Source organism: Tribolium madens, unplaced genomic scaffold (genome assembly GCF_015345945.1).
Source record: "Tribolium madens isolate multiple individuals breed KSU strain unplaced genomic scaffold, Tmad_KSU_1.1 Scaffold_11;HRSCAF=98;Tcas5.2_LG3b, whole genome shotgun sequence".
Taxonomy (NCBI): Eukaryota; Metazoa; Arthropoda; class Insecta; order Coleoptera; family Tenebrionidae; genus Tribolium; species Tribolium madens.
In genome coordinates this window covers 1245240-1272113 of record NW_025400975.1, presented here as the reverse complement: position 1 = coordinate 1272113, position 26874 = coordinate 1245240, and the positions used below count along the sequence as shown (strand labels likewise).

Below are 26874 nucleotides of genomic sequence, written 5' to 3'. Positions count from 1 at the left end.
ACATTCAATATAATTGTAGCATTGATTATAAACACCTAAAAGTAAATAATTTTAGGAAGAAAATTTAATAATCATTTAAGTGCAAAAACAATAAATAGGGTGTTCCATTTAATAAACAAGTTATTGAACTTTTAACAAACGCCTTTATTTTTTTATCTTTGCAAATGCAACAACTAAAAAATGTTACAATCTTATAGCTTGTACCTTCTTCTTTGCGGTAGTAAAAAAATATTTCTAGATGTCTTAGTTTTGCGTAATAAATTTTTAAAAAGTGCATATTTTCGTCAAAAAACCCGTCTTATGTTTAAATCTAATCAAAATCGACCAATAAAAGTTTAGCTTAAAAACATTGTCATAAAAATCAACATCCAAAAATGCTAAAAAACAGAACGGTTTAGCAGAACACGTTGAAATTTGGGAAACAGAAGTGTTTAAATTCTATTATTTGAAACTGCATTTTTATTAAAAGGTAAAAAAAAATTAAAACTCAAAAATGTACTTCTGAAAAAGTGAAACTAAGTAAGTTTTGAAAATGCTGTTGTTAGCGATCTGTCACTTACATTTTAGCCAAAAATTAAACTTGTGTGCAATAACATTTAAGTGAAACTGAGCTTATAGAAATTTTCAAGTCAATCGAAATCATTTTGAACATCTTTTGTGGCATAAAAATTATGTATTTTGTGTTTAAGCTTTTTTTTAATTAAAATGTATTCTTTTTCAGTTAAAATAAATGTTATTTTAATATTTATTATTAACTTTTACTTATTTTTTGCTCAAAGTTCAGGGGGCAAAAAGCTAACGATAGATAAAGACAATATTTCCAAGGCTAACAAAATTTTATATTTTTCAAAATTTTATTAGTTCCATATTTTTTTTTAAGTTTTGGTTAAAATAAGGTATAGATGAGTTACATCACAGAACTCAAACTAAATTTCACCCTTATTGCTATTAAAAAAAATCAAGTTAGCTTTGAGACAATGAAATTTAAATAATTCTAGGCATATACCAAATTTCAATAAGTTTTGATGAACAGTTTTTACAATATTTAACTGTATCCACACTTTTTAGCGACCCTGTAAAAGCAAAAATTAACACTTTTCACCTGTGCTGATGTAAAATTCTGGGAAAAGTATAATAGGCTGCATAAAATTTTCCTTCATTATTTATTATTGGAGGGCACGTGATTTGTGTATAGAAGTTCGGAGGACGTAATTACGCATATTAAAGGCAGTGAATTTCTGCGTGAATCAGTAGGTCTGCAGAATCCTTAGAAATATTAGCACAAAGCCTAACCAATTTATTACATTAATTCATTTTCTCGCATCTGTACTTTGCCAAACAACAACAATTAACGAACCCAGCGTTCATTTCTAACAACCACACGACATTACGTATCGTAAATTTAATTATTTTGCATTTGTCATTGCAATAATTGTATTCTTGATTCAACAGATTTAATCGTCTGCTGAGGCGCACGTTAATTTCGTCTAGTTTCTTGCATTTATTTTCTTTTTTCACTGTTGAAAGACATGTAAATGCAAAACGCCATTATTCACGTCTAATTACGCCGTTCCTCGTACATTAGCAGTAAAAGAAACTTGAAAAATGGGAAAATTCCGCCACTTACAGAATACCTATACATAATGCTAATTACCATTTAAGTGAAAATTATCCGCGCCTTGGAAGTTTGTCTTTTTTTACTCGAGTTTTACGTGAGCAAATCTGTTGTTATAAAATGTCAGGAAAGTGAGTGCATAGTGGCGAAACATGCAATCTGAATTATTACTAACATAGACGAGATGACAACGGAAGTCGGATGTATGCACTTGGGTGGAATTGGAGCTCGACAGGCCATAAAACCACCCGCTATCTCCAGATTGTTTCCTTGCCATAAATTACCGTCGGTGTCGGTTTACACATATAGAACATACATAATTAAACCAACCCAAATTGGGGATTGTTTAAACCAGAATATTTATACAATGTAACTTGGTAATTGCATCTCTACGAATGTAATAGTTTATTTGCCCAACCCGGCGCATCCACCAAGTTGGAGGTACATATTTACATCCGGTTTGATAACGAAAATAAAGTTATTAAAGCATTATTCTTCATTTCTTAATTTAATAACAATAAATGTCAAAAAATTAAGTAGACAAACATTATGTTTGTTACTTATAATTGAAAACGATAAAAATTAAATTAGTACAAGTACGGGGGGGAACCGCTGCCCATAATTTTGTACACCATAATTCCATTCACACCGATAATTTCAAAATAATTCCAAATAATCCCATATATGTAATGCCAAATAATTCCAACTACGTCTAAATAATTCCAAAATAATTAAACGTCTAAATAATTCCAAATTTAAATAAAAGTAAAAACTGATGTGATATTTATTAAATAACAGGAAAAGTTGTTTAGTATTAACATCTAGGCCCCTATACCAAATTTCAAAATCATCGGCTCACTTTGATTTGTCATTTTTTCATGTTTACCGTTTATTTTTAACTGTTCTTTTATTACGAATATTTCAATTTCACTTAACAGTTGATACGACATATCAGGTTCAGATTGGGTCACTAACAGAAAGCAAATAAAGAATTTATCAAATTTTGAAAAACAGCTTAGGTTGGGAAGTGATTACTTCCTACCAACCTGAACTGTCATGTTACATATCAACTGATAAGGAAGTAACCACTTCCCAACCTCAACCTGATTTCATATCTATTGTTAAAAGAAGTTGAAAGTCATACATTCCAGCTTTCACATGCAAGGTAATTTGATTATTACTTTATGATTGTAAATACAATTACAGGCCATGTTTAAAAATTAAATTTAAAATTATTATTTTTTTACTCTTACTTCTCTAGTTTAAGACGACTCTGATTAAAAATTTCGCCATTTAATTTTTGTATTCTTTAGGTGTATAAAGGTACCAAATAAACTGTACCAAATTTTGTGATTTTATTTGTTCTAAAATATTGGGAAAACTTCCTTAAATATGTAGTGTTTTTGATACGTGTTCTATCGCCTGTTTAAATTTGTAATAAAAACAAATCACCCTGTATAGTAATTGCAAATAAGTTTGTCGAAAGGTTGTTTAGTTTTGTTATTAACCAAGAGCAATAATGGATTAGAGGTGGGTAAATACCTATATTGGAAGATACAAATACAGGGTGATTCACGAGGAATAATGAGCCTGACCAAATTTTCGATGCAACCAACATTACAGTTGTCGCAAAATAACTTGCGAAGAGTAATAGTGGTTGCATCGAGAATTTGGTCAGGCTCATTATTCCTCGTGAATCACCTTGTATATTTAGAATATTATTATTTAAAACTAAGAGTATTAAAGAGACTTAACTTCCTCGCATTCATTGCTTCACTCGATGCTAAGCATCTCGTGTAATAAAGAGCTCGGCTATAAAAAATCTTTTCTCTACCTTGTAATATAATATAGTGATATTTTAAAACTCATATTAAAAAATGTATACCCTCCCAAAAATATCTACCAAAAGTGAGTCTTTTCCGGATTCAATAAAATAGTACGCAAAATAACCATCTTAGGGACTTAGTCCCCAGAAACAGTTTTTGCGGACTAAAAAATTAAATTGGTTACTACGATAATATTATTAATAAAAGGTGTTAATTCGTGTTTTCGGAGCTTTAACAAAAAATCTTGTATGCAAAAGGTATTTAGGTGACTCCTCTCATCTCCTACGTAGCATTAATTACGATTCGTCACCTAAAACCCTATTTTGCGTACTTGATACATAAATAGCTATAATGTCACAGTTTGTTGAAAAAATATTAAAAAGCTGACTTCATATTTTTTTGGCTGTATTGGCAGAAGACACCTAAGTATATTTTTTTGTGGTGAACTAGTGTCAAATTTTTAAACTGCGGAATTAATATGAATGCCATTTCGTATGTAGCGGTTATCGATTAAAAGTGTGAAATATTCCGCATCAGTATTCAGTGTTAGTATAAAATTTTACACGTGACGACTGATTTCATGTTAATGCCCTTTTTTACATAATTACTTATAATTAAAATTCTTAGGGACTTAAAATTACTTCTTGAAATTAGTAGCAAGACCAGATTTAGCATTTTGCAATATACTTTTCTAATTACTTTCCTTCATCAAGGTTAACTATGTCATGACAATTTCATTAAAAGATCGAGAGAAGAAAAATTTAAGATAACTTCAGATTGCATTAATTTAAATTTTGAGAACACACAAAAAGCCATTTTGTACAATTGTAAAAACGTGTTAATCCTACCTATGAATATTCAACAGAAAAAGTAGTAATGGGTTTTAAACTTTTCAACTCTATTATTACAGTGATCCCTCAGATAAATTCCAGAGTTTGAAAAACTGGTAATTTAAATGCAATATCATACATTTTAATACTGTGAAAATTTTACAAAAGCTTGTCTAAACTAGGACAAGTCTCTAAATGAATGTTAATAAACATATATTTTCAACTGAAAAATAAGAAAACTGTTAAAAAATCTAAAAATAAATTAAATTCCTCTTATTTGTAAAAATAAAAGTAATCACATAAAAGTTCAGAATGATTCTATTTAAAACAGTCTGTCTGAGAAGAGTAATTTATCGACGGCTTATTTTCGTCAAGAATGTTTATGAATATCCACCAAAAGAAATGTTTTATAGTCTGCCTGTGAAAAAGCGACGAAGTATAAATCGTCTAGCCAATTTACACACTTTTCAGCTGAGAATAAATTGCCATAATTTTTAAAGAATTACAGACCGGATGAATGTATCTTCATACATTTCTTCAGAATTAGACACAGGTTGTGAAAAGTCTAACACTTCTTTATTAAAGAAATCAGTTTTAAGTGTATTTTGAATATTTTGATATAATTCGGTTGTTTATGAATTTTCCTCAGTCAGCTTGAAGGAGGAATTGGAACTCTAAATTTATTACTCAATTCTTTTTATACCTATAATTCAATCGACAAGAAAAGTTGAAAATTTGAGTAGATTTTCCGGGCTGGAAAATCAATCTAGTAAATTGATGCCAAATGAAAGATACTGTCAAAGTTAGCAGCAGTTTGAAAAAGAAAGGATCCAAGACTATTGCATGTATTCGATATATTAAGGCCGTAGAAACCTGGTGTTTACTGGAGCGACAATATCACGAAGATACGCGGACTGTTCAGAAGATTACGTTCTAGAACATCAACTCAAACGACTAAATCAGAAACTATTGACGCGAAATAAATACATCTAAAATATGTTTAGAACTTCGATATTATTGTGAAAGAAGATTTACCATCGCACAACGTGTTCACTGAGTTAAACTTTTTCAAATGTGACCAGACTTGATTGAATTACAGCCAGCGATAAATCAATGAAAATAAATCAATGTCTAATTTTCATAACACATTTATCTTAAAAAATATATTACAAGGTCGGAAAAGTGCTGTATTCAAATTAATTTGCACCTAACCGAATTTTCCGCTTACTACTGAAACAGAAACTAATCAGATAGTACAGAGTGTTCCGGCTAAACCCCACATTAGAAGTATTGGGAGTTCTAACAGTGATATTTATCTGAAATTTTGACTATAGCCTTAATCGTTTAGATCCTCTTAAATAAAAATATTTTCAAGATGGCAGCACTGGGTATCAACTTCGTTATTTTAAATAGAAAATTATGTTTTTGATTGCGTTTTTGGATCACTCAAGTGATTTTGAAAGAGTTTTTATCAGACTTCCCTATACCTAAATTTAACCGTTTTTGAAATATGTATACTTTTTTGAAATATTTTTAATTTGCATCTTTCTCTCGAAAAATTTATAAATCTACCATTTTTAATTATTTTGAAATGGTATTTGGGCATATGAAAAAGAAAGGTTAAATATTTTCTTTCGTTTATTTATAATTGGAAAAATAATTAACAAACCTCCATAATTTAAGGTTACGTTTGGGAAACTTTAAATACCCATAACTGAATTTTTTCAAATGGAAGGCCCTAATTTTTTCTTGACTAAATGAAAGAAAATTTAATTTTGCATCGATCTGTATCAACATTCCCAACACCTAAATTTAATGATATCCAGGTTATTTTGCCTTTTTTTACAATGCAATAAATTCATTAATTTTTTTTAAATTTTAATCTTAATTTGAATAACTTTGATATTCCATTTTATTCTTATTTCGATGATACCCTATGCTACTCGTAAAGTAGCTAATGAATTTCTCACAAAAGAAATTAGTATAACTTGAAAACTATCAAACATAGATATAGGGAATGCTAATACAGATCGAAGCAAAACTAAGTACTCCTCCATTTAGTGAAGAAAAAATCGGAGTGTTTCATTGAGAAAAAATGAGTTAAAGGTATTTGAAGTTTCCCAAACGTAACCTTACATTTTGGCTGTTTGTTAATTATTTTTCCAATTATGAATACACTAAAGGAAAAAAAAATCTAACATTTCTCTCTTGTATACCCAAATACGGTTTCAACATAATCAAAAGTAGGAGAGTTATCGATTTTTGAATAGGAAGATTCAAATCCAAAAATTTTTAAAAAGATCTAAATATTTCGAAAACGGTTAAACTTAGGTATAGGGAAGTCTAATAATAGTCTCAAAATTATATGAGTAATCCAAAAACGCAATAAAAACATAACTTTCTATTTAAAATAACGAAGTTGATATCCACTTCCGGTGTAACAGGAAGTGCCGCCATCTTAAAAATATTTTTACTGAGCAAAAAACCAAACCTATTGTGGTTTTAAACAAAATTTTAGATAAATATCATTGTTAGAACTTCCAATACTTCTAATGTGGGATTTAGCCGAAACACCCTGTATATTAAGTACCGAGATGTGTGGCAGTTTTTGCTCATTAAGTCTTTAAAAAGTAAAATGGTGAATTAAGACCACGACCCGCAGCTGCGATCTACTAATTGTAACGAAAGTGAAACTAGAAAACAAGGGTAGTAATAGAAGTAGGTAATGCAAGTAGGTAATGAAGGTCAGTAATGAGACGACCGGAAGCTACTTCAGTACCATTTACAGAAACAGTTATTTTTGATCACCTGGTATACCTAATTGATGCATTTATGACGATTTGTTTCATTAAAATAAATTGAATTTCTGTTTCCATTGAAAGGGCCATCTGTTTTCTGTCGCAAAATCGCGTTTCTTTATTTTGGAAAAGCGTCAGTGAAAAATGAATTTAATTTTGAATCGGTATGTTTAAATTAGAAACAAATGGAAAAGCTGTGATCGTGCCTGTTTTTGAAAACAACGCAGATAAAACTAAATCATGTACGGCCGTAAAACATGTAATCCGAAGTCGCGCTGTAACAAATAGTCTCCTTATTATTCAACTTCTTATGGAATACGTGTTTCGAAATAGCGAATATTTGTGCTGGAGTAGTATATTAATATTTCACATTCCAGACGTGAGTCAAGTTACATGGGGACGGAGCTGCCCTACTACAGATAATGAATTAGAGGAATGAAACAAACGTTCGTATTATATACGACTCAGTAGACATAATTAAAATGTGTTTGCTTTTATACTGACGTGACTGGACGAACCCTTTTTGTATGAAACGCAGCGATGTGAAATCGCATCATTCGAGAAACTTGTCTTTCACACAACAGATTTGCGAGAAAGCTTTCAGCGTTTAGGTGGTTCAACTTCGTTAAATGCAACAAAATTTTCAATACTTTCTCATTTTGTTAAAATAAAAACTTTAAACAAAATCTTTCACTGTGATTGACTTGTGAAAGCTTTGTCACTGCATCTAATACACTTTATGCACCACCATTTGGTAGAGTTGTTGTAAAATATGTAGATAGTGAGAACTTTACTGTAAAGTTGAAAGTTATGAAAAAATCACAATCACAACTTTTCATGTGACAATTGTAAAATTTCAAGGTTCTGACAAACGGAATCTCAATTTTAATACTCGTAAAATCAAATTTAAACTGTTGTAAAGAGAATCTAAAAGCAAACTTCAGAAAGCTAAAAATATTGGGTTGTAACAAAATCAGTGACGGTTACTTGAGGCGTAATTAATATACAAGTATATAATTTCAGTTTTCAGTAATGTAATTTATTTAGCCAAACAAGTTTGGCTAACAACTGTTTTAAATTTCCACTGAAACTGTCGTCAATCTTGTTAAAACTGGAACTAAACAAGACAGTAAAAACTGTATTTTTACCCAGAAAGATCGAGATGTAATTGAAATCGAGTTTTTGTGGTAACATAGACATTTTTTTCCAACATAAATCTGATTATATGAACATAGTACTATTTTATTGAGAAAGCTTTTGTACCTTTACTGAATAATTATGAAAAAACATACAGGGTGTCCCAGCGAATTGTGAAAGTCCATTAGTGACCTTTAAATGGTAAAATAAAAAAAATTATATAGAACATTGATAGATACTAATCTAATCCATCGCCTAAAATTATTTTCAACTATACAGAGTGTCTCAAAAATAAGTTACAATACAAACTTGTGTTATTTTAAATAAATCACCATATGTTTCTTAGAGTTTTTGGATGTAGATTATTATGACAATGTTTTTGAGTTAAACTTATTGGTCGATTTTGCTTAGTTTTAAAAATAAGACGGTTTTTGACGAAAACATGCACTTTTTAAAAATTTAATACAAAAAAACTGAGACACCTAGAAATAATTTCTTTTACTACCGCAAAGAATAAGGTACAAGCTATAAATTTCTTAATTTATTAATCTGTTCCATCTGATCTAGTTTTCATGTAATAAATTTTTAAAAAGTGCATTTGCAAAAGTGCAAATCGACTAATAAAAATTTAGCGAAAAAACAGTGTTTTAAAAGGCCACATCCAAAAAAACATACGGTGTTTCATTTAAAGAAAAAAACACAAATTTGTATCGTAACTTATTTTTGGGACTTGCTGTATGGTTGAAAATAATTTTAGATCATGCACTGGATTAGATCAATGTCCTATACAATTTTTTTTAATTTTACCATTTAAAGGTCACCAATAAACTTTTTCAACTCGCCGGTACATCCTGTATACTTACAATAAATAAACATAAAAAAGGTCAAAAGTCAAAAAATAAGTGGCAAAATGTTTTGACAGATAGAATTTTTTAAACATTTTGTCCATATATCTTACTTGGCATTTTTCTATGAGGCGCGAGTTATAAACCACTCTGTGTGTAGGTCGTGTAAAAAATTTCTTATGTATCTCATCAGTTTAAGCACTGTGTCAGTAGTAATAAATTTTATAGGATTAAGAAATTGAAAATATTAATTACTATTAAGTATTTCATTGTCGATAAATGAGTTTTGCTATTCATAAATGTACGTTCAAAGTAATTTACACTGTCAGAAAACACTTATTTTTAGTGTAAGGTTTCGTATAACAGAAAGTAATTTTCTCTGTAAGCATTTTCAACAGGATTGCTCCAAATAGCAACATAGACAAAGTCAATAAGAGCTAAAGTTGTCAACTTAATTAAGTTTTCGAAAACTTTAAATTGCTTTGAAAGTAATTAAGTTAATACATGTAAATTTATTTTTGTTAAAAGAAATGCCTGAAATCACTTCAAAAAATATTATTCAGGGTCGTGGAGTGTAAAAATTTATTAAAAAACAAAACATTATTGTTCCCATTTAAAAATCTTTTCATGTCACAGGACTGTGTTTATTTTTTAGAGATTAAAATTTATTTAAATCAAAGAATGTCAGCAACCATAATAACATAAAACAAGAGATTACAACAGAGTTTGCTTAATTGTGTTTGACAGAAAACATACTCTAATTATAAATAACTCTTGTTTTAATTAAATTTAGAAGATGGAAGTTACATAGTTTAGCACATTAAAACAAAATATTATTTTCATCTTTAAATTTTATTAATATTTACTCTACTTCACTGCATATACTCTTATGTAGTAGCTGACAAAACAAATGATTGGCTTTGAATATACAGGTCAACAATCGCCTGCAAATGATGTAGGTCAACATCTGTAATCATTTTATTCCTCTATAATAAGCCTCCCATCAGCGGAATTCAAATTGATTTGATATGCTGAAAAGTGCTCAACATCATTCTAGTTTTTAGTCGTTTTGTAGATTTGTAACTCTTTGTTGGCATATTTACGATGCAAGAAGAAATTAAAAAACGGTGAAACTTGATTAGAAAGGTTTAGCAGCTTTAATCTATGTACTTAGGACTAGTCTCATAATCGAATTTAAAGGAGCGTTAAATTAAATGCTGTTTAGAATGTGCTAGTTACTACGAACTTGTTAACAAAAATTTTCATTCTAAAGCAACATTAAGTTTAAAGTCCCTTTAATTCAATTATGTTTATACGGGTGATTTTTAAAAAACGGTAAACGCCGTAGAATTTTTATTTATTGCCTGATTTCAAAATTTTTTTAAAATAAATGACTTTTAATACTTTTAATACGCCAGAACTCGCGCCCCAGAGAAAAATACCATATAAAGTAAGGTACCAGGAATATAGAAAAAATGTTTAAAAAATTCTATCTGTCAAGAAATTTTGACATTTATTTTTTGACATTTGACATTTTTTTTTGTCTATTTAATAATACTGATGATCTTGTATACGATTTTTTACAATTATTTAGTAAAGGTACAAAAATTTTGCCAATAAAAGCCACAAATAACAGTGAACTGAGTTATAACTGAGGATGCAGCTTCCTTGTTTCCTCTTTTAATAGCCTATAGCAAAAAACTTTGAAAATTATTTTTACAGAAATAAATATAGTGTAAATGCAAAATTTAAACCCTCATAACTTCGAAATTTTTATAGATAATGTTTTTTAACATATTTTCCATGATTCTGGTATCTTACTTTATATGGTATTTTTCTCAGGGGCGCGAGTTCTGGCGCACTCTGTATAGTATAAGCTGACAAATTAGAATTTTTCTAAATGTCATGGTATATTTTGAGCTATATTCAACTTTCTAGTTGTAAATTAGAACCCATATTTTTTCTTCATATTTTGAAAGGTATTAGTTTTCTTCGTACAAACATAATGTATAGTGTGCGCCAGAACTCGCGCCCCAGAGAGAAATGCCAATAAGTTAAGATACTAGGAACATAGAAAAAATGTTATGTATAAAAATTTCAAAGTTATGAGTTTAAATTTTGCACTTTGACCCTATTTATTTCTGTTAGAAAAATAATTTTCCAAGTTTTTTTGCTACAGGCTATTAAAAGACGAAACAAGGAAGCTGTATCATAAATTGTAATTCTATTCAATGTTATTTGTGGCTCTTATTGGCAAAATTTTTGTACCTTTACTAAATAATTGTAAAAAAACATAAACAAGATCATCAGTATTATTAAATAGACATAAAAATGTATTTTTTTACAGAAAGGATTTTTTAAACATTTTTTCCATGTTCCTGGTATCTTATCTTACTTGAAATTTGTCTCTGAAGTGCGAGTTCTAGCGCATCCTGTATACAATATGTTCTACATTTAGTGAAAATTATTGTTTAAAAAAAATATCAAAATTGAAAAAATATATTAAAATCTGGTTCCAAAGCGTCAAATAAGACAATTTCATTATTGTCAATCTCAAAAAGCAGCAAATAAAGAAAATATTTCCAATATTTTTTCAAATTTCTAATGAAAAATGACAATAATAAGTCAAAATTAGAAAAACATTTAATTTAGAGTAATTAATTAATTTTATTATTTATTTATTTAATAAGCTTATTGTTAATGTCAACACATGTAACTAAATTTTATTATTTTTTTTCAACTTTTTACAATTTTTAACATTTTAAATAATATAAAAAAATCAAAAGATCATTTTTATAGGATTAGACGGTAATCATATTGCTCTTTGTATTTATTTATACGCAAAGGCCTACATAAAATATACATGTAGATATATGCAGATTACATTATTTACAAAAACAGTGAAATTCAATAAGCGATGTGTCAAATATGGAGTTGCGTTCCCAATTATTTTAACGAAGCGGCCGTTGGTGTGTTGAAACCATCATCCATCATTAATTGAGGGCATTTTAAAATGCTTTTAGTGTTCACCTCATGCCTTATTAAATACTTGACTGGCACAATGAAGCTAATCAATAAAATCAAGACAAAATATGTATATTTGAAAAAAATCGTACTACTTCGCATTACCCCGATTTTGATACTTTCATGAAAGAAAAACAAATTCTGTATCAGAAACACTTCCTAACTTATTGGAATGTTTTATGTTTAAGCAAAAGATGAAAAGTTGGAATGTGTGAAAATTTTTAATTCGTTTCCGACATCTGACTACAACTTATGACATTCATGAGTGAAAGTTTGGTTCAGTCAGCTGGATTAACCGAGTTCTGAAACATGAGCTTCGAATCTCTGCCTTCTACGTAGCTACAGTTGTACAGAAAATCAATTTAAAAGTTTGATTTCGTATCTAGAGAAAAAGCACCTTGCACTGAATTCATAATAATCTCTGTAATAACTTTTTCAAATTTCAACAGAAAATAATCTTAATCTTAAAAACACTAAAGTTACATAAAATCGGCACTAAAGTAGTTCATTATATTACAGTTGTGTCAATTGTTGGTTGCGAACATTAATAACAGTAAATAACAGGTTTTGTATGGTGGCTAGTTTTGCAGTTTATGAACGAAATGATAAATAATCTGACAACACTGAAGTAAACTGTCATTTGTGAACTACTTATTATATTCTCTTGGTATCAAAACGATGAACAAAAACACGATTAAACCCGTCATACCAAACTTTTATTTCAAACACGACGCGTTTCAACCACAGTGGTCATCCTCAGATGAGAATAAAAACTAACTAATTTAACAATGTTGATTTTTCAAATCAGTTATATCTTAAATGAGCTATGTGTTCTTTAAACCTAGTGTTAACTGATCGGCGTGTTTGCCCAATATATTTTTGTTCACAATCTTTACAATTAATTTCATAAATCCCCGATTTTTCTAAAGGTCCCACTTTATCTTAAGGATTACCAAGAAAACTTTTGAGACTTCTGCAAGTGTTGTAACAACTTGGAAGCCAAGATTTTTGAAAATTTTACTCAAACCTCTTGTAATTGAGGGAGTATAAGGTAAAGTAATAAACTGTGTTTTCTTTGCAGTGTTTGTAAAAGTCGTGGAATTACTGACCATTTTTCTATATTTAACTTTTTGAACCATTTTGTTAATTATGTTAACATCAAAACCATTACTCTTCGCTGCATCTTTAATAGTTTTTAGCTCTTTTTCAAACCTTGCATGAGTCAAGGGAAAATTAACAAGCCTGTGAATTAAAAAGTGAAAAAAAAATGTGAGTCAGCGATGTTATAGCGAAGTGTACTAGAGTTTTTGTTATAAATATCAAATTCTAATGAGTTATTAGTTCTAATTACTAAAGTATCTAAAAATGGTAACTTTCCTTCCACTTCTTTTTCACAAGTGAAATTAATATTTTCAAAGTATTGAGCTCAAAATTATTAAAGATGCAGCGAAGTGTAATGGTTTTGATACTAACATAATTAACAAAATGGTTCAGAAAGTTAAGCATAGAAAAATGGTCAGTAATTCCACGACCTTTACAAACAAACCAGAGAAAACAAAGTTTATAACTTTTTATCCACAATCACTCTATAAAGAGACTTTATTCCACACTTTAGATATGTATAAAGTAACACTTACTACGTTTAATCGAAAGCACATTTGGCGTGACGTTTAAATGTCAGTTTAATTTTTAATTAAGTTTGGAATAATTTGGGCCTGTGATTGTGGATAAAACGTTATATTTCAATCGTGCGTTAGTCGCGTTTTATCCACTTAAGAAAATTGACCGCTCAAACTGACGTTCTCGTGGTTAAATATTCTTGCGTGGATAAAACGCTATCTAACACACTCTTACAATAAATAACTATACCTTATACTCCCTTAATTACAAGAGGTTTGAGTAAAATTTTCAAAAATCTTGACTTCCAAGTTGTTTACAACTCTGACAGAAGTCTCAAAAGTTTTCTTGGTAATTCTAAAGATAAAGTGGGACCTTTAGAAAAGTCGGAGATTTATGAAATTTGTGAACAAAAATATATTGGGCAAACACGCCGATCCCAACATATTTTTTAAAATGACCATAGAATCAATTAAACTAATGTAAAAATTATTAGAGTAGTCAATAATTGTAAATTTTTTGACGCTTTCGAGAGTCTTAAAATATTTAAAAATAGAGATAAGGTTATGAATTCAAACAACGGCCCCATTCCCTTTTCTCCCCTCTACTCGTTAGTTGGGGGTAGGGAAAGTCAAAGTCGGAAAAATTATACAGGTAAGATACCTGGTACATCGAAAACATGTTAAAAAAAATTATCTATAAAAATTTCGAAGTTATGAGGGTTTAAAGTTTGCACTTTGACTCTATTTATTTCTGCTGGAAAAATAATTTTCCAAGTTTTTTTGCTATAGGCTATTAAAAGAGGAAACAAAGAAGCTGTATAATATAACTAAACTCTGTATAATTAACACTAAACAGAGTTACAATTTAGGAACACTGTTTAGTGTTATTTGTGGCTTTTATTGGCAAAATTTTTATCCCTTTACTAAATAACTGTAAAAAAACATATACAAGATCATCAGTATCCTTAAATAGACAGAAAAAAATGTCAAATGTCAAAAAATAAATGTAAAGTGGTCGAAACACGTTGTGTTTGAAATAAAAGTTTGGTGTGACGGGTTTAATCGTGTTTTTGTTCATTTGTGAACTGTCATGTTACTAATAACCTAACCTCGAAAAAGAATTTTGAACAAATTTTGTCTAAGTTTGCGATTTCGGAAAAAAATTACTATGCACCTCGTTATTAAAGTCATTTTTCATTCATCATTACTCATGGGTTTTATTCGTTTTGACGAGTAAATGCACATTTTTAGCAAAAAATAAAGTAAAAATAATTAAATAGTAGGTAATAGAAAGTAATAAAATCAATAATAAAAGGAAACTTCCCAAAATACCAAGAAACATGACGAAATCTCGAAAACCATATTTCTAAAGTTTCTTGTGTACTGAATTTCTGATTGTCTTATCTTAAATGCTGATTGTTGGAGTAACTCTTTACATAAGAACGGAAGATGCTGGTGAAAATTAAATACACTAAATTATATCCTCACAAGTAACAAAGCGTTTTTGTTCTCGTTCAAAGCTTTTTAATAAAACACAAAATCATTCTTAATTAAAGCGATTAGTTTAGCAATCTCGTAATCTCTTCCAAGTTCATAATAAACATTTCCTTACCTAGGATAGTAAGCTGTATAGGTCTTCCCGTGACGACGAATCCGAACGCATCCTCCGCCTCGCACTGCCACTTCCCATCATCCTCCAATCTAACATTGTCAATAAACAAATTCCCGCTCGCGTCCACTAGGAACCTATGTCCAATAACACGTTTATTATTAGTGTTGTCCTTGAGTATAGTTTGCACAATTTGTCCGTTTTTGAGCCAAATGCTGGTACTAAAGTTTATATTGACCGCGCACTCCAGCATCAACTTGTCATTCTGTTTGGAGTACATCTGGATGATCTCCGGTTTGGGAGAATTGGGGCTGTATTCGTAGCTGAGATTCGTACGACTGTCAGCTCGGATTGAACGATGATGTGCATTTCCGGTGTGTGGATGGCGTGTGTGAGATTTTGTTTCCGCATGGCCTGAAACAGAATATTATGTTTGTTAGTCGGCTGCGTGAGGGCTTGGAATTCACAAGTTTTCACAACGAATTATGGGGCTGTCGGCACAACGTTTACGTTACGACTTGTAACGTATCGCCCTAGTGAACTGCACTCAATATTGAGTAATGACCGCATACGTGCGATAATGTACCATCGCTTCATTCGCCTGAAAACTTGCCAAACAAAACGATCAACGGTTGACCTGCTTCGGCTTAAAAAATAACCATAAATGCCTCACTCCAAACAAATGCTTTTCGATACATATACCAAATAGCCAGTCTTGTCAGATTAAAATTCACCAAATCCGAGTTGAAAAATTTGCCAAATTTTCACCAGATGACGATTTGTATGGCAAAATCTCGTAAAAAAACCGCAGCTTAAAAATCTGCTTAAACTCTTAGAAAAAAACAAAAATGACATGCTTTTCTGTGATTTGTTGACTTGTTTTCAACAAAATTTTGCAAAATAATTGCACTTCTAACTGAAAAACGTGCTCGAGAAATGCAATAATTATGTAATTCGAAGAGACTTAATTTCTTGATTATTTAGTTTGTTTTACCGAAATCTAGCCAAAAACCTGAGATTTTAGTAAAAAAATCTCGGTCAAATTGTGTGGTTTCTCGACTTATTTTTGCTCAAAACCAGTTAATAAATTGAATGAAACAAACAAAATAACATCATGTTTGTGATAAGATTTTGCAAAATAACGAACTCCTAAGTCGAGAAAAACAAATTAAAAAATAAAATCAATTTCGATGTTGTAATTTTTTAGCCTGTTTTAAGGCCTGTGTTTAAATATGTTTTTATCTCTCAAAAACATCCTTAAACACTCAAAAAAGACAAAAGAAACGTCGTTTTAGCGCTATTTTGTTGAATTTGTGGCTTGTTTTTGACAAAATTTTGCTAAATAATTGTGTTTCTAGCTGAATAAGCTTTCGAAAAAACTAAAATAACTTGTCATTTTCTACTTTGTTTAGTAATATCTTTGCAAAAAACAAATAGAACTATTTTTAACCAATTTGGTGGTTTCAGATTATTTTTTCTTCAAGAAAATTTGACGAAATAATCAAGTTAAAGTTTAAGCAAAAAAACAGAGTTTTCAGGTTAAAAATCTGCTTAAACTCTTAAAAAACAAACAAATATGACATGCTTTTCGGTCAAATTCTGTGATCTGTTGAGTTGTTTTCAACAAAATTTTACAAAATAATTGCACTTCTAACTGAAAAAAGTGCTAAAACACTTGAAAAATGCAAAAATTACGTATTTCTGGAAGACGTAATTTCTTGATTATTTAGTTTGTTTTACCGAAATCTAGCGAAAAACCTGAGATTTTAGTAAAAAATCTGGGCCAAATTATGTGGTTTCTTGACTTATTTTTGCTCAAAACCAGTTAATGAATCGAATGAAACAAACAAAATAACATCAATTTCAATCCTGTTTGTGACAAAATTTTGCAAAATAACAAAGTAAGTCGAGGAAAACAAACTAAAAAATGATATCAATTTTGATGTTGTAATTTTTTAGCATGTTTTAATGCCTTAAACACTTACAAAAGACAAAAGAAACGTCGTTTTAGCGCTATTTTGTTGAATTTGTGGCTTGTTTTTGACAAAATTTTGCTAAATAATTGTGTTTCTAGCTGAATAAGCATTCGACTTTGTTTAGTAATATCTTGCAAAAAACAAATAGAACTATTTTTAACCAATTAGGTGGTTTCAGATTATTTTTTCTTGAAGAAAATTTGAGGAAGTAATCAAGTTAAAGCTTAAGTGTTAGGTAAAAATATCATAATATAATCTTGTTTTATAACAATTTAGTGATTTTTGACACGCTATTGGAAATTCTCGCAAAAAAACAGAGTTTTCAGCTTAAAAATCTGCTTAAACTCTTAAAAGAAAACAAAAATGACATGCTTTTCGGTCTAATTCTGTGATCTGCTGACTTGTTTTCAACAAAATTTTGCAAAATGATTGCACTTCTAGCTGAAAAACGTGCTAAAACGCCTGAAAAATGCAAAAATTACGTATTTCTYGAAGACGTAATTTCTTGATTATTTAGTTTGTTTTACCGAAATCTAGCGAAAAACCTGAGATTTTAGTAAAAAAATCTGGGCCAAAATATGTGGTTTCTTGACTTATTTTTGCTCAAAACCAGTTAATGAAGCGAATGAAACAAACAAAATAACATCAATTTCAATTCTGTTTGTGACAAGATTTTGCAAAATAAAGAAGTAAGTCAAGCAAAACAAACTAAAAAATGATATCAATTTCGATGTTGTAATTTTTTAGCCTGTTTTAAGGCCTGTGTTTAAATGTGGTTTTATCTCTCAAAAACATCCTTAAACTTTCAAAAAAGACAAAAAAAAATGTCGTTTTAGCGCTATTTTGTTGAGTTTGTGGCTTGTTTTTGACAAAATTTTGCAAAATAATTGTGTTTCTAGCTGAATAAGCATTCGAAAAAACTAAAATAAGTTGTCATTTTCGACTTTGTTTAGTAATATCTTGCAAAAAAACAAATAGAACTATTTTTAAACCAATTCGGTGGTTTCAGATTATTTTTCCTTCAAGAAAATTTGAGGAAGTAATCAAGTTAAAGCTTAAGTGTTAGGTAAAAATATCATAATATAATCTTTTTTTATAACAATTTAGTGATTCTTGATTGGCTCGCGAAAAAACAGAGTTTTCAGCTTAAAAATCTACTTGAATTTTCGAAAAAGGAAAAAATTATATCATTTTCGGCCTAATTCTGTTTTTATTTGGCTTGCTTTTAACCAATTTGGCGTTTCTAGCTGAAAAACATGTTAAAACTCTCAAGAAATGCAAAATGAATATAATTTTCGACTTCATATGTTGATTTTTAAGTTCGTTTTGGCGAAATCTCGAAAAAAAACCTGAGATTGTAGTACAAAAACGTGCTAAAAACATTCTCAGCTTATTTTTGTCTTATTTTGCTCAAAAACTAGTTAAATTGAGTAAAACAAACAAAATAACATCAATATCAATTGTCTTTGTGGTTTTTAAGCATGTTTGGATAAGGTTTTGCAAAATAAATGAGCCTCTGGTTCAAAAAGTAAGTAAGTCAAGCGAAACAAGCTAAAAATAATATCAATTTCGAGTTGATTTTGTCTATTTCAACGAAATTTTTAGAATTTTCTTTGTTTTTATCTCAAAAATGTGCTTAAAATTCTTGAAAAAATTGTTGAGTTTTTGGATTGTTTTTAACGAAATTTTGCGATATAATTGTGTTTCTAGATGAAAAAGAATTCGAAAAAGACAAAAATAAACTGTTAGTTTCGATCCTGTCTAGTAAAATCGTGCAAAAAACCAATTGAACTACTCGTATTTTTAACCAATTTGGTTGTTTTTCGACATTTTTGAAAAATCTTGACGAAATAATCAAGTGCCTGGTTGAAAATGTAGAAAATGCTCGAATAATAATTGTTTCATTTCGAAAAAATCAGATATTAGAATTTTTACAAAAGTTTTCACCAAAATCACCAGACTAAGATAAAAATCACCAGATCTGGTGAAATTTAATTTTAAAACTTGTAGAAATATAAAAATAAAATTATGTGCTGGATCTAAAGCTGCTTTGTATGCTGATGTTGTGTTGCTTGTTATGCGGAACCAGGAATTGGAAGATATGACTTAAAAATAAATGATGATAAAACGACAAAGGTAATGATATAAAAAAGCAAACAACTCATGAAATTGTTACGCGTGATTGATAATAGCGTAATATTTTTCCCTAGTTCTCCAATGTACCCCTTTTTATTACCGTATAAACTTTACTGGTTTTCATAATAACAGGCAAAATTGCCACAGAAATAATAGGACAAAATTTGACCTCAGGTAAGTCAAAATCTAATAAATGTGATTTTTCTACAAGCGTATTGTTGTCTACTAACAGCGTAGAACAAAAGCAGTAAATTACGGTATATTAATGCAAATCCATTATTGCACTAGTACAATAATGACAGCGATTTTTAGTGTGGTGACATTGGCAACATTGAATGTTACTAAATATTGTTTGACAAACATTTTATGTTTTAAATCGATTTTTCTACTTAGGAAAAAGCAAGTAATTTCTGGTTGTTATAAATCAGGCACTCGAATGGTTTTCTCAATACTTGGAAACTACAAACTTCTATAATTTGTTTAATTATTTTAGATTTGTGCACCCTAAAATGGTGGCGCAGCAAGGTTTTTAGGGAAAAAATTAATATTTTCGTTTTAGTGGCAACTTTAAGATTTTCAATGTTCTTTTTATAAATGTTACAGGTGTTAGACTGTCATTATTTTAATTTTTATTTTTTCCGACGAGATTTAGCTTCACGAAGACTACAAATTATTTTCAGTGAATTAGCGACCTATAATTTATAACTTAGGCTTTTGTATTCACAATTTAATCACTCGTATTTCATTAAAAATAGCCAAAAGAGCTAAAATCAGATTAAGTTTAATCCCTTTTCTGCGTTTTCAGTAGTTTTATAAAAATTTCTCACCGTCCTCTTATTAATTAATATTGTAAAACATAGAGGTTTAGAAAATGAAACCGACCAACCGTCACAGTCTTCACATTTTTATATCTTATTTCTTACTTTTGCATTTTTTTTTAATTTATCAAAAAAATTTTCACAAAAGCGTTCCACAATTTTATTTTTCTGCTAAAACTATCACTTTCTAAAATCGTCAACTTTTGTCATACTAACAAAATTTTACATCAACATAACTAACAGAATATAAATTAAGTTAGGGACAACCCCATTATTTACTACCTACCGAAAATTGTAAAGTCGTCAATGTTCCAAAAAAATAATGAAAATACATTTTTGTAACGTAGTTTTATTTTAGCACCTAAAATAAATATGTAGTTTTGTGTTTTGCGATACATTTTAATAAAAAGAAGAAACCAATTTACATAAAACAAAAAAATAATCTTGCCACAACATAGAATTGTTATTAATATTTTTTTTAGAATGTAAAAATCAGAATAAAACATTTTGATTTCAGAGATAAAATTTCTTTATTAATGAACTCTTACAAGTAGCTTTTAGCCTTATTCACATTCCAGCAGCAGATGTGCAATACTGTGCATACCTATAAAAATTTACACATCAAAACAAAACACTAATAAATAAATAATATATGCAGCGGTTTCTCCAAATTGTTTTCAATATTATAGAATGTCTTCTCTGCATTTTGCAAAAGAGTATCTAAGAGTTTCAAATAAAATAAGAAATATGTATGATGGCCTCGGTTGTATTAAATTGGAAACCAATTGATATAAACTACCACATAAATGGAATCCTTGAAAATATTCTTGTACACATAATAGTAACGTAATTTATTTTAGAACATATTTCGTTCATAAATAAAGACTTAAAAGTATTTTCAATTCCACCTTATAATTACTTTTGTAATTAAAATTTGAAACACTCAGTATACGCTAGTTCTATCCTAATATATCTATATGAGTGCAATTCAAAAAGAAATCAACCTAACGACAAAACTTTTTTTTACAAAATTTTATTTTGACGTTAATATCCTTTGATACTAATGTAATATTCCCAAACTTTCTTCATATTATATATACAGGGTGTTCCAACGCGTTGAAAAAGTCCATTAGTGACCCTTAAATGGTAAAATTTAAAAAAAATATATAGTAAATTGATAGATACTAATCTAGTCCATCGTCTCATAAATAAACTGCAGTACAAACTTGTGTTTTTTTAAATGAATGTAGATTTTTATGACAATCTTTTTAAGCTAAACTTTTATTGGTCAATTTTGCTTAGTTTTAAAAATAAGACGGTTTGTTTGACGAAAACATGCACAAAAACTAAAACATCTAGAAATATTTTTTTATTACCGTAAAGAAGAAGGCACAAGCTATAAGGTTGCAACCTTTTTTTAGTGTGTTGCCTTTCCAAAGATAAAAAAATAAAGACGTTTGTTAAAAATTCAAAAACTTCTAAATTATTTACTTTTAGGTGTTTATATCAATAACTAAAAAGATATTTAATATTGAACATTAAAAAAATAATTACTATTGTTTCAGTAGCCAAAAAGTGCACAGTTGCAGAAGAGATGGAAGAAATATCACTTAATAATCACATTTGTGTTAAACTGAATCCATTATTCTTTATTTTTACATTAAAATAATTTGAATTTCAGTATTTGTAACGACTTTTACAATTTCTGGATAAATCAACAGATAAGTGATCCGTGGTGAATTACTATGGTTGCCATAGTATCAACAATGCTCAGATATTGATAAGAATTGTTGCTACAATTAATATTGAATGGTAAATATCTTTTTATTTATCAATTCTAAACATTAAAAGTTTATTTTTTAAAAAGACATTTTATCAAACTATTAGATGCAAATATAAAAAATAAGGTGTTCCATTGAATTTTTTAATGTTATTTAACTTTTAAAAAACTTCTTCATTTTTTACTCTTTACAAACACTAAACACCAAAAAAATTATACAGCTTTAAATTATGTACTTTCTTCATTGCAGAAGTAAGAAAACAATTGTTCTAGCTGTTTTAATTTTTGTGTAATGAATTTTTAAAAAGTGCATGTTTTCGTCAAAAAAACCGCCTTATTTCTAAAACTAAATAAATAGAATAAATAGAACAATTAACACGAAACTTTGTCTCTAAATTTACAAATAATAAGTAATGTTAAATACAAAAAAATTCCTCGTCTTTTGATTTCTAGTTAGGAAGATTTTTTTGAGTTGCAATATAATAAATGCATAACATACGAATACTAATGAAAACCTAAACCTGTTCCTGTTTAAATGAAATGAGTGAAAATGAAAAATCTCGTTAAAACAAGATGAATTAAAGCAAGGTTTACTTTTTGAGCGATACTGAGGCTTAAAATTAATTTGATTTATAAACGCAAAATGTTTTCCTTTGTCCTGTCCTGTTTTGGTGTTCCATTGATTGAACGCGTAATAAATTTAGGAAAAGCGTTTATTGAGTGAACATGTAGGTACGAGCGAAAAATGATTGAAATTGCAAATTGCGTCCGTTTTAACGTCCACCACCAAGCTGCAATTGCACGAAAAATGCTTTTAACTATGTCATATCTTTAAATCGAAATCTGATGTCGTAATTTTCTAAAGCCGCAGATTCCGGATAAAAAAAGCAATAACAATATTTCTAGTCGACATTTGAATACTTTTTCCCATAAAATACGATAGAAAAGTCTATTTTGGTAGAACGTGAAGGCTTTTGTGAAATTTAACAATTTCCTTCGTTGATATTGATTTTTTCCTTTATCGTCGAAAGAGAATCATTTCTTGTATATGCAAGTTTACGATGTTGAAGTCGCGCAATAAAATTAAAAATATTTTATAGTTTGTATTCAATTAAGCTTCCAGAAATGCAGTAATGTTGTAACAAGCGTAAAAAGTTTGCGGCATAACTTATTTAATGTGGACAATGAAAACCACTTAATGGAATCGATTCTGTAGCGACGATTTAATTAAAAAGTAAATGTGCCGCAGGAGATTAAATTTCCCTAGGAGAACAACACATGAATGCGGTTTTCTATTAGGTCGAGCTTTGCGAATTAAAAAAGGACGATTTAGTATCACTGGATTCTAAAAATAGGTTGCCTCTGTTTTACCGGAGTACAATCCCTGCCTTAATGGCTTTAGTGTCAATTTTTTGTTTGTTGCTTTAATAAAAAATACTATCATAAATGTTATGTAGATTTTGCTTTATTTTAAGTTAGCAAATTTGGACCCCGATCCTATCTAACGAATTTATTGAAATATGGAATTTTTTTACGAAGTGAGAGCCGAGTTTGTAAAAATAAGTTCAGCACTGAGGTATTCATCACAATTTGGCTGTCATAGCATTTTATTTAAATTATACATATTATATAATTATATAATATCTGTTATTATATAATTATCTGTTACATCAGAAGCTTCGTTATTTTAAATAAAAAGTTTTTATTGCGTTTTTGAATTACTCAAGTGATTTTGAGAGAGTTTTCATTAGCATTCGCTATACTTAAATTTAACCGTTTTCGAAATATTTAGACCTTTTTAAAATTTTTTGGATTTGAATTTTCCTATTCAAAAATCGATAATTCTACCATTTTTTATTATGTTGGAACCGTATTTAGGTATACGAGAGAGAAAGGTTAGATCTTTCCTTTGGTGTATTCATAATTGGAAAAATAATTAACAAACCGCTAAAATGTAAGGTTACGTTTAGGAAACTTCAAATACTTTTAAATGAAACACCCCAATTTTTTCTTCACTAAATTTCACTAAATTTTTAATCTGATAAAAACTATCTCAAAATCACTTGAGTAACCCAAAAACGCAATAAAAAAACACATCTTTCTATTTAAAGTAACGAAGTTGATACCCATTTCCCGTGTAACAGGAAGTGCCGCAATTTTGTGCTTAAATCATGCTTGGAAATTGAGATTTCCCCTTATTGGATTCTCTCATCAGCTCTTTGTCTTTTTGTCACGTAATTCTTAAAATGTTGTTTTTATTATTAAATGCTAACTTGTTATTATACACACTGGGCCAATATTCGCAACTCAGAGAAAAATGCCAAGTAAAAGACGATACCAGAAACATCGAAAAAATATTAGGGGTTTAAATAGGGATTTAAATTTTGCACTTGACCCTATGATATTTAATTCTCTTGGAAAAATAATTTTTCATGTTTTTTTGCTGCAAGCTATTAGGAGAGGGGACAACAAAGCTGTATCCTGAATTGTAATTACGTATAACGTTATTTGTGGATTTTATTGCCAATGTTTTTGTATCTTTACTGAATAATTAAGAAAAAACATATCCAAGATCATCGATAACATTAAATAGACATAAAAAAAGGTCAAATGACAAAATATATGTGGCAAAATGTTTGACAATAGAATTTTATAAGCATTTTTACATGTTCCTAATACCTGAAACACCCTGTAATACCAGTGAGTCAAAAAAATTGATAAAAAACAACTTAAAAGAAATTTGATTTCAAAATACATAACATTTATTAACAGCCTGATTGATTTTTATAACACTCATACACTTCCTAGTTTGATTTTCGACTTCTTTAAAAAGAAAGAAATATAATAGTATATTAAAATACGAGTTGCAGAAGACAAGCAAGAATTTTGTCACCAATATTAAAAACATAAAATACAGTAGGCTGTTAACGCACCCAAACAAATTTGATAATAGCTTTGTTAAAAGAATGCAAAATAGAAAATAGTAGATTACATGCGAAGGGAAAATGTGTCAGGAGGCGCAGTCTTGAGAGCTCAGAGGGTAATAACATATCCACGTATACTACTTGTATACTATTTTATTCATAATCACATTTTTTTGAATAATAAAACATATGTTAGTTATTCTGTCAAGGTTGATGACATATGTAAACAAATTGAGTTTTTAACATTTGATAGCTTTGTAATCTTAGTAGTCCTCCATAGATTACTTCGCGGTCACGTAATGACAAATTTCCCGACCTGAAAAAGGTTAGGAATCAGCATATTACTATAGTTATTGTAATAAGTTGTCTTGTTATAAACTTCTGTTAAAAAATAATAATTTCGTTTGGTGACAAATATTTACTTTGATGGCCTAAATACTTCCTTTATCAACATTACCTAAATTTATATTTTGTTGCAATGTAAAATTTTTAAACAGGAAAAAATAAAAATAGGGGCATCAACTTGTATTCCGCTCTTGCCCGCATCGTTTTGGAACAAGCCATTAAGTGCGATTGCAACCTAAGTTTAAATTTATCGAATCAAGTGAAACTCGACGTAGAGGGAAATGTATAAAATTGAAGATAATATAGCCTCTGGAGGCTTGTTTGCACAGTCTCGGATTTATCCCAATTGTTTTCGGAATTGGCGATATCAATCTTTTAAAAACAACTAAGTTTACTTGTAGTCGTTTGTTCACTTTCCTTTGGGTATAAGAACTCATTATCGACGTTATTATGTCATTCGTCTTTCGTTTAGTTTTCCAAGTTGCGACATATTTTAGGGAATACCGCGGTTAGCGCGGTTTTTTCCGGTTCCCTGGTGCAAAATTGAGGAGTTTGTTCCTCCGATTAAATTAATTATCTGTGGAAGCTCGCCGAACTTCGTTAATTATGGGGCGAATATACACGCAAAGATTGCGTATCTCCTCTTATTATTTATGATTCAATACATCAAACCGGCCGCAGAAACCATCCAGTCGTCTGATTAAAAAACCGTTGAAGCCGAATTAAAGCACGCCATAAAGAGCGTGGAAGCGAACACAACATCCATAATACTGAGAGGAGAGCTAGATGAACGGATACAGGCTTCAATGTAAAGAGTACTTAATCAATTCACTGTCAAATGTAATGCTGACTGCTCGTATATCAAAGCCTAAAATTAATGAGTACGACAGCTGAAACCATCAGTATTGAAATAAATTCCTATTTTATCATGTAAATTCGTAATTGTCTGTCACTTCATTAACAAACCCTTAAAAACGTAATGAGCTCCTTCAATACTGACCGACTTGACAATTTCCGATTTCAAAATTTAATTTACCCACTAGTTTTACGATTTGCGCAGTGTTCATATGTGAAATAATGTTAGGAATAAATTCAAGACAAAACTTAAGAAAACCACTTTAAATAAATTAAAATTTAATCCACAGAAGGGTTGTTCTTTCACTACTAGTTGTAAAAAATACCATAATTTAGTTTGTCGAGAAGTTATGAATTTGTTCTTACTAGTGGTCAATAATCGTTTTCATTATTGACCAAGAGCAACAATATCTAGATTAGAGGTGGGTGATACAAATTATTATTTAAACTATTATCATGACAAGTACTAACGGAAGTATTTCGAGATGAAATTAATGCAAAATAACATAAAAAGACTTAAATTTTCTGATTGGTAAACATAAAAAAAACTCTTCTGTCTTTGTCAAAAATGTCAAAACAACAAATGGGCTCTACTGGTAGTAGAACAAAATTTAACATTTACTATTTTCTTTACCGTTTCTGTGTTAATAGATGTAGAAGTAAAAAAATGACATAAACTTATTTACGATAAAAAATAATACCGTGCGATTGAAAAAAAAAAGTTAGAGTACGCTAAG

At 29.4% G+C, this 26874-nt stretch overlaps 1 protein-coding gene across 1 annotated transcript in view; it reads right to left on the bottom strand.

The window, feature by feature from the left end:
* Window positions 1–26874, bottom strand: part of LOC123006194 (hemicentin-1) — a 227489-nt gene that overhangs the window by 81175 nt on the left and 119440 nt on the right. Inside the window, exon 3 of the mRNA XM_044400483.1 lies at window positions 15307–15717. Coding sequence (XP_044256418.1) covers window positions 15307–15717 — 411 coding nt within the window. The remainder of the gene's footprint in view (window positions 1–15306; window positions 15718–26874) is intronic.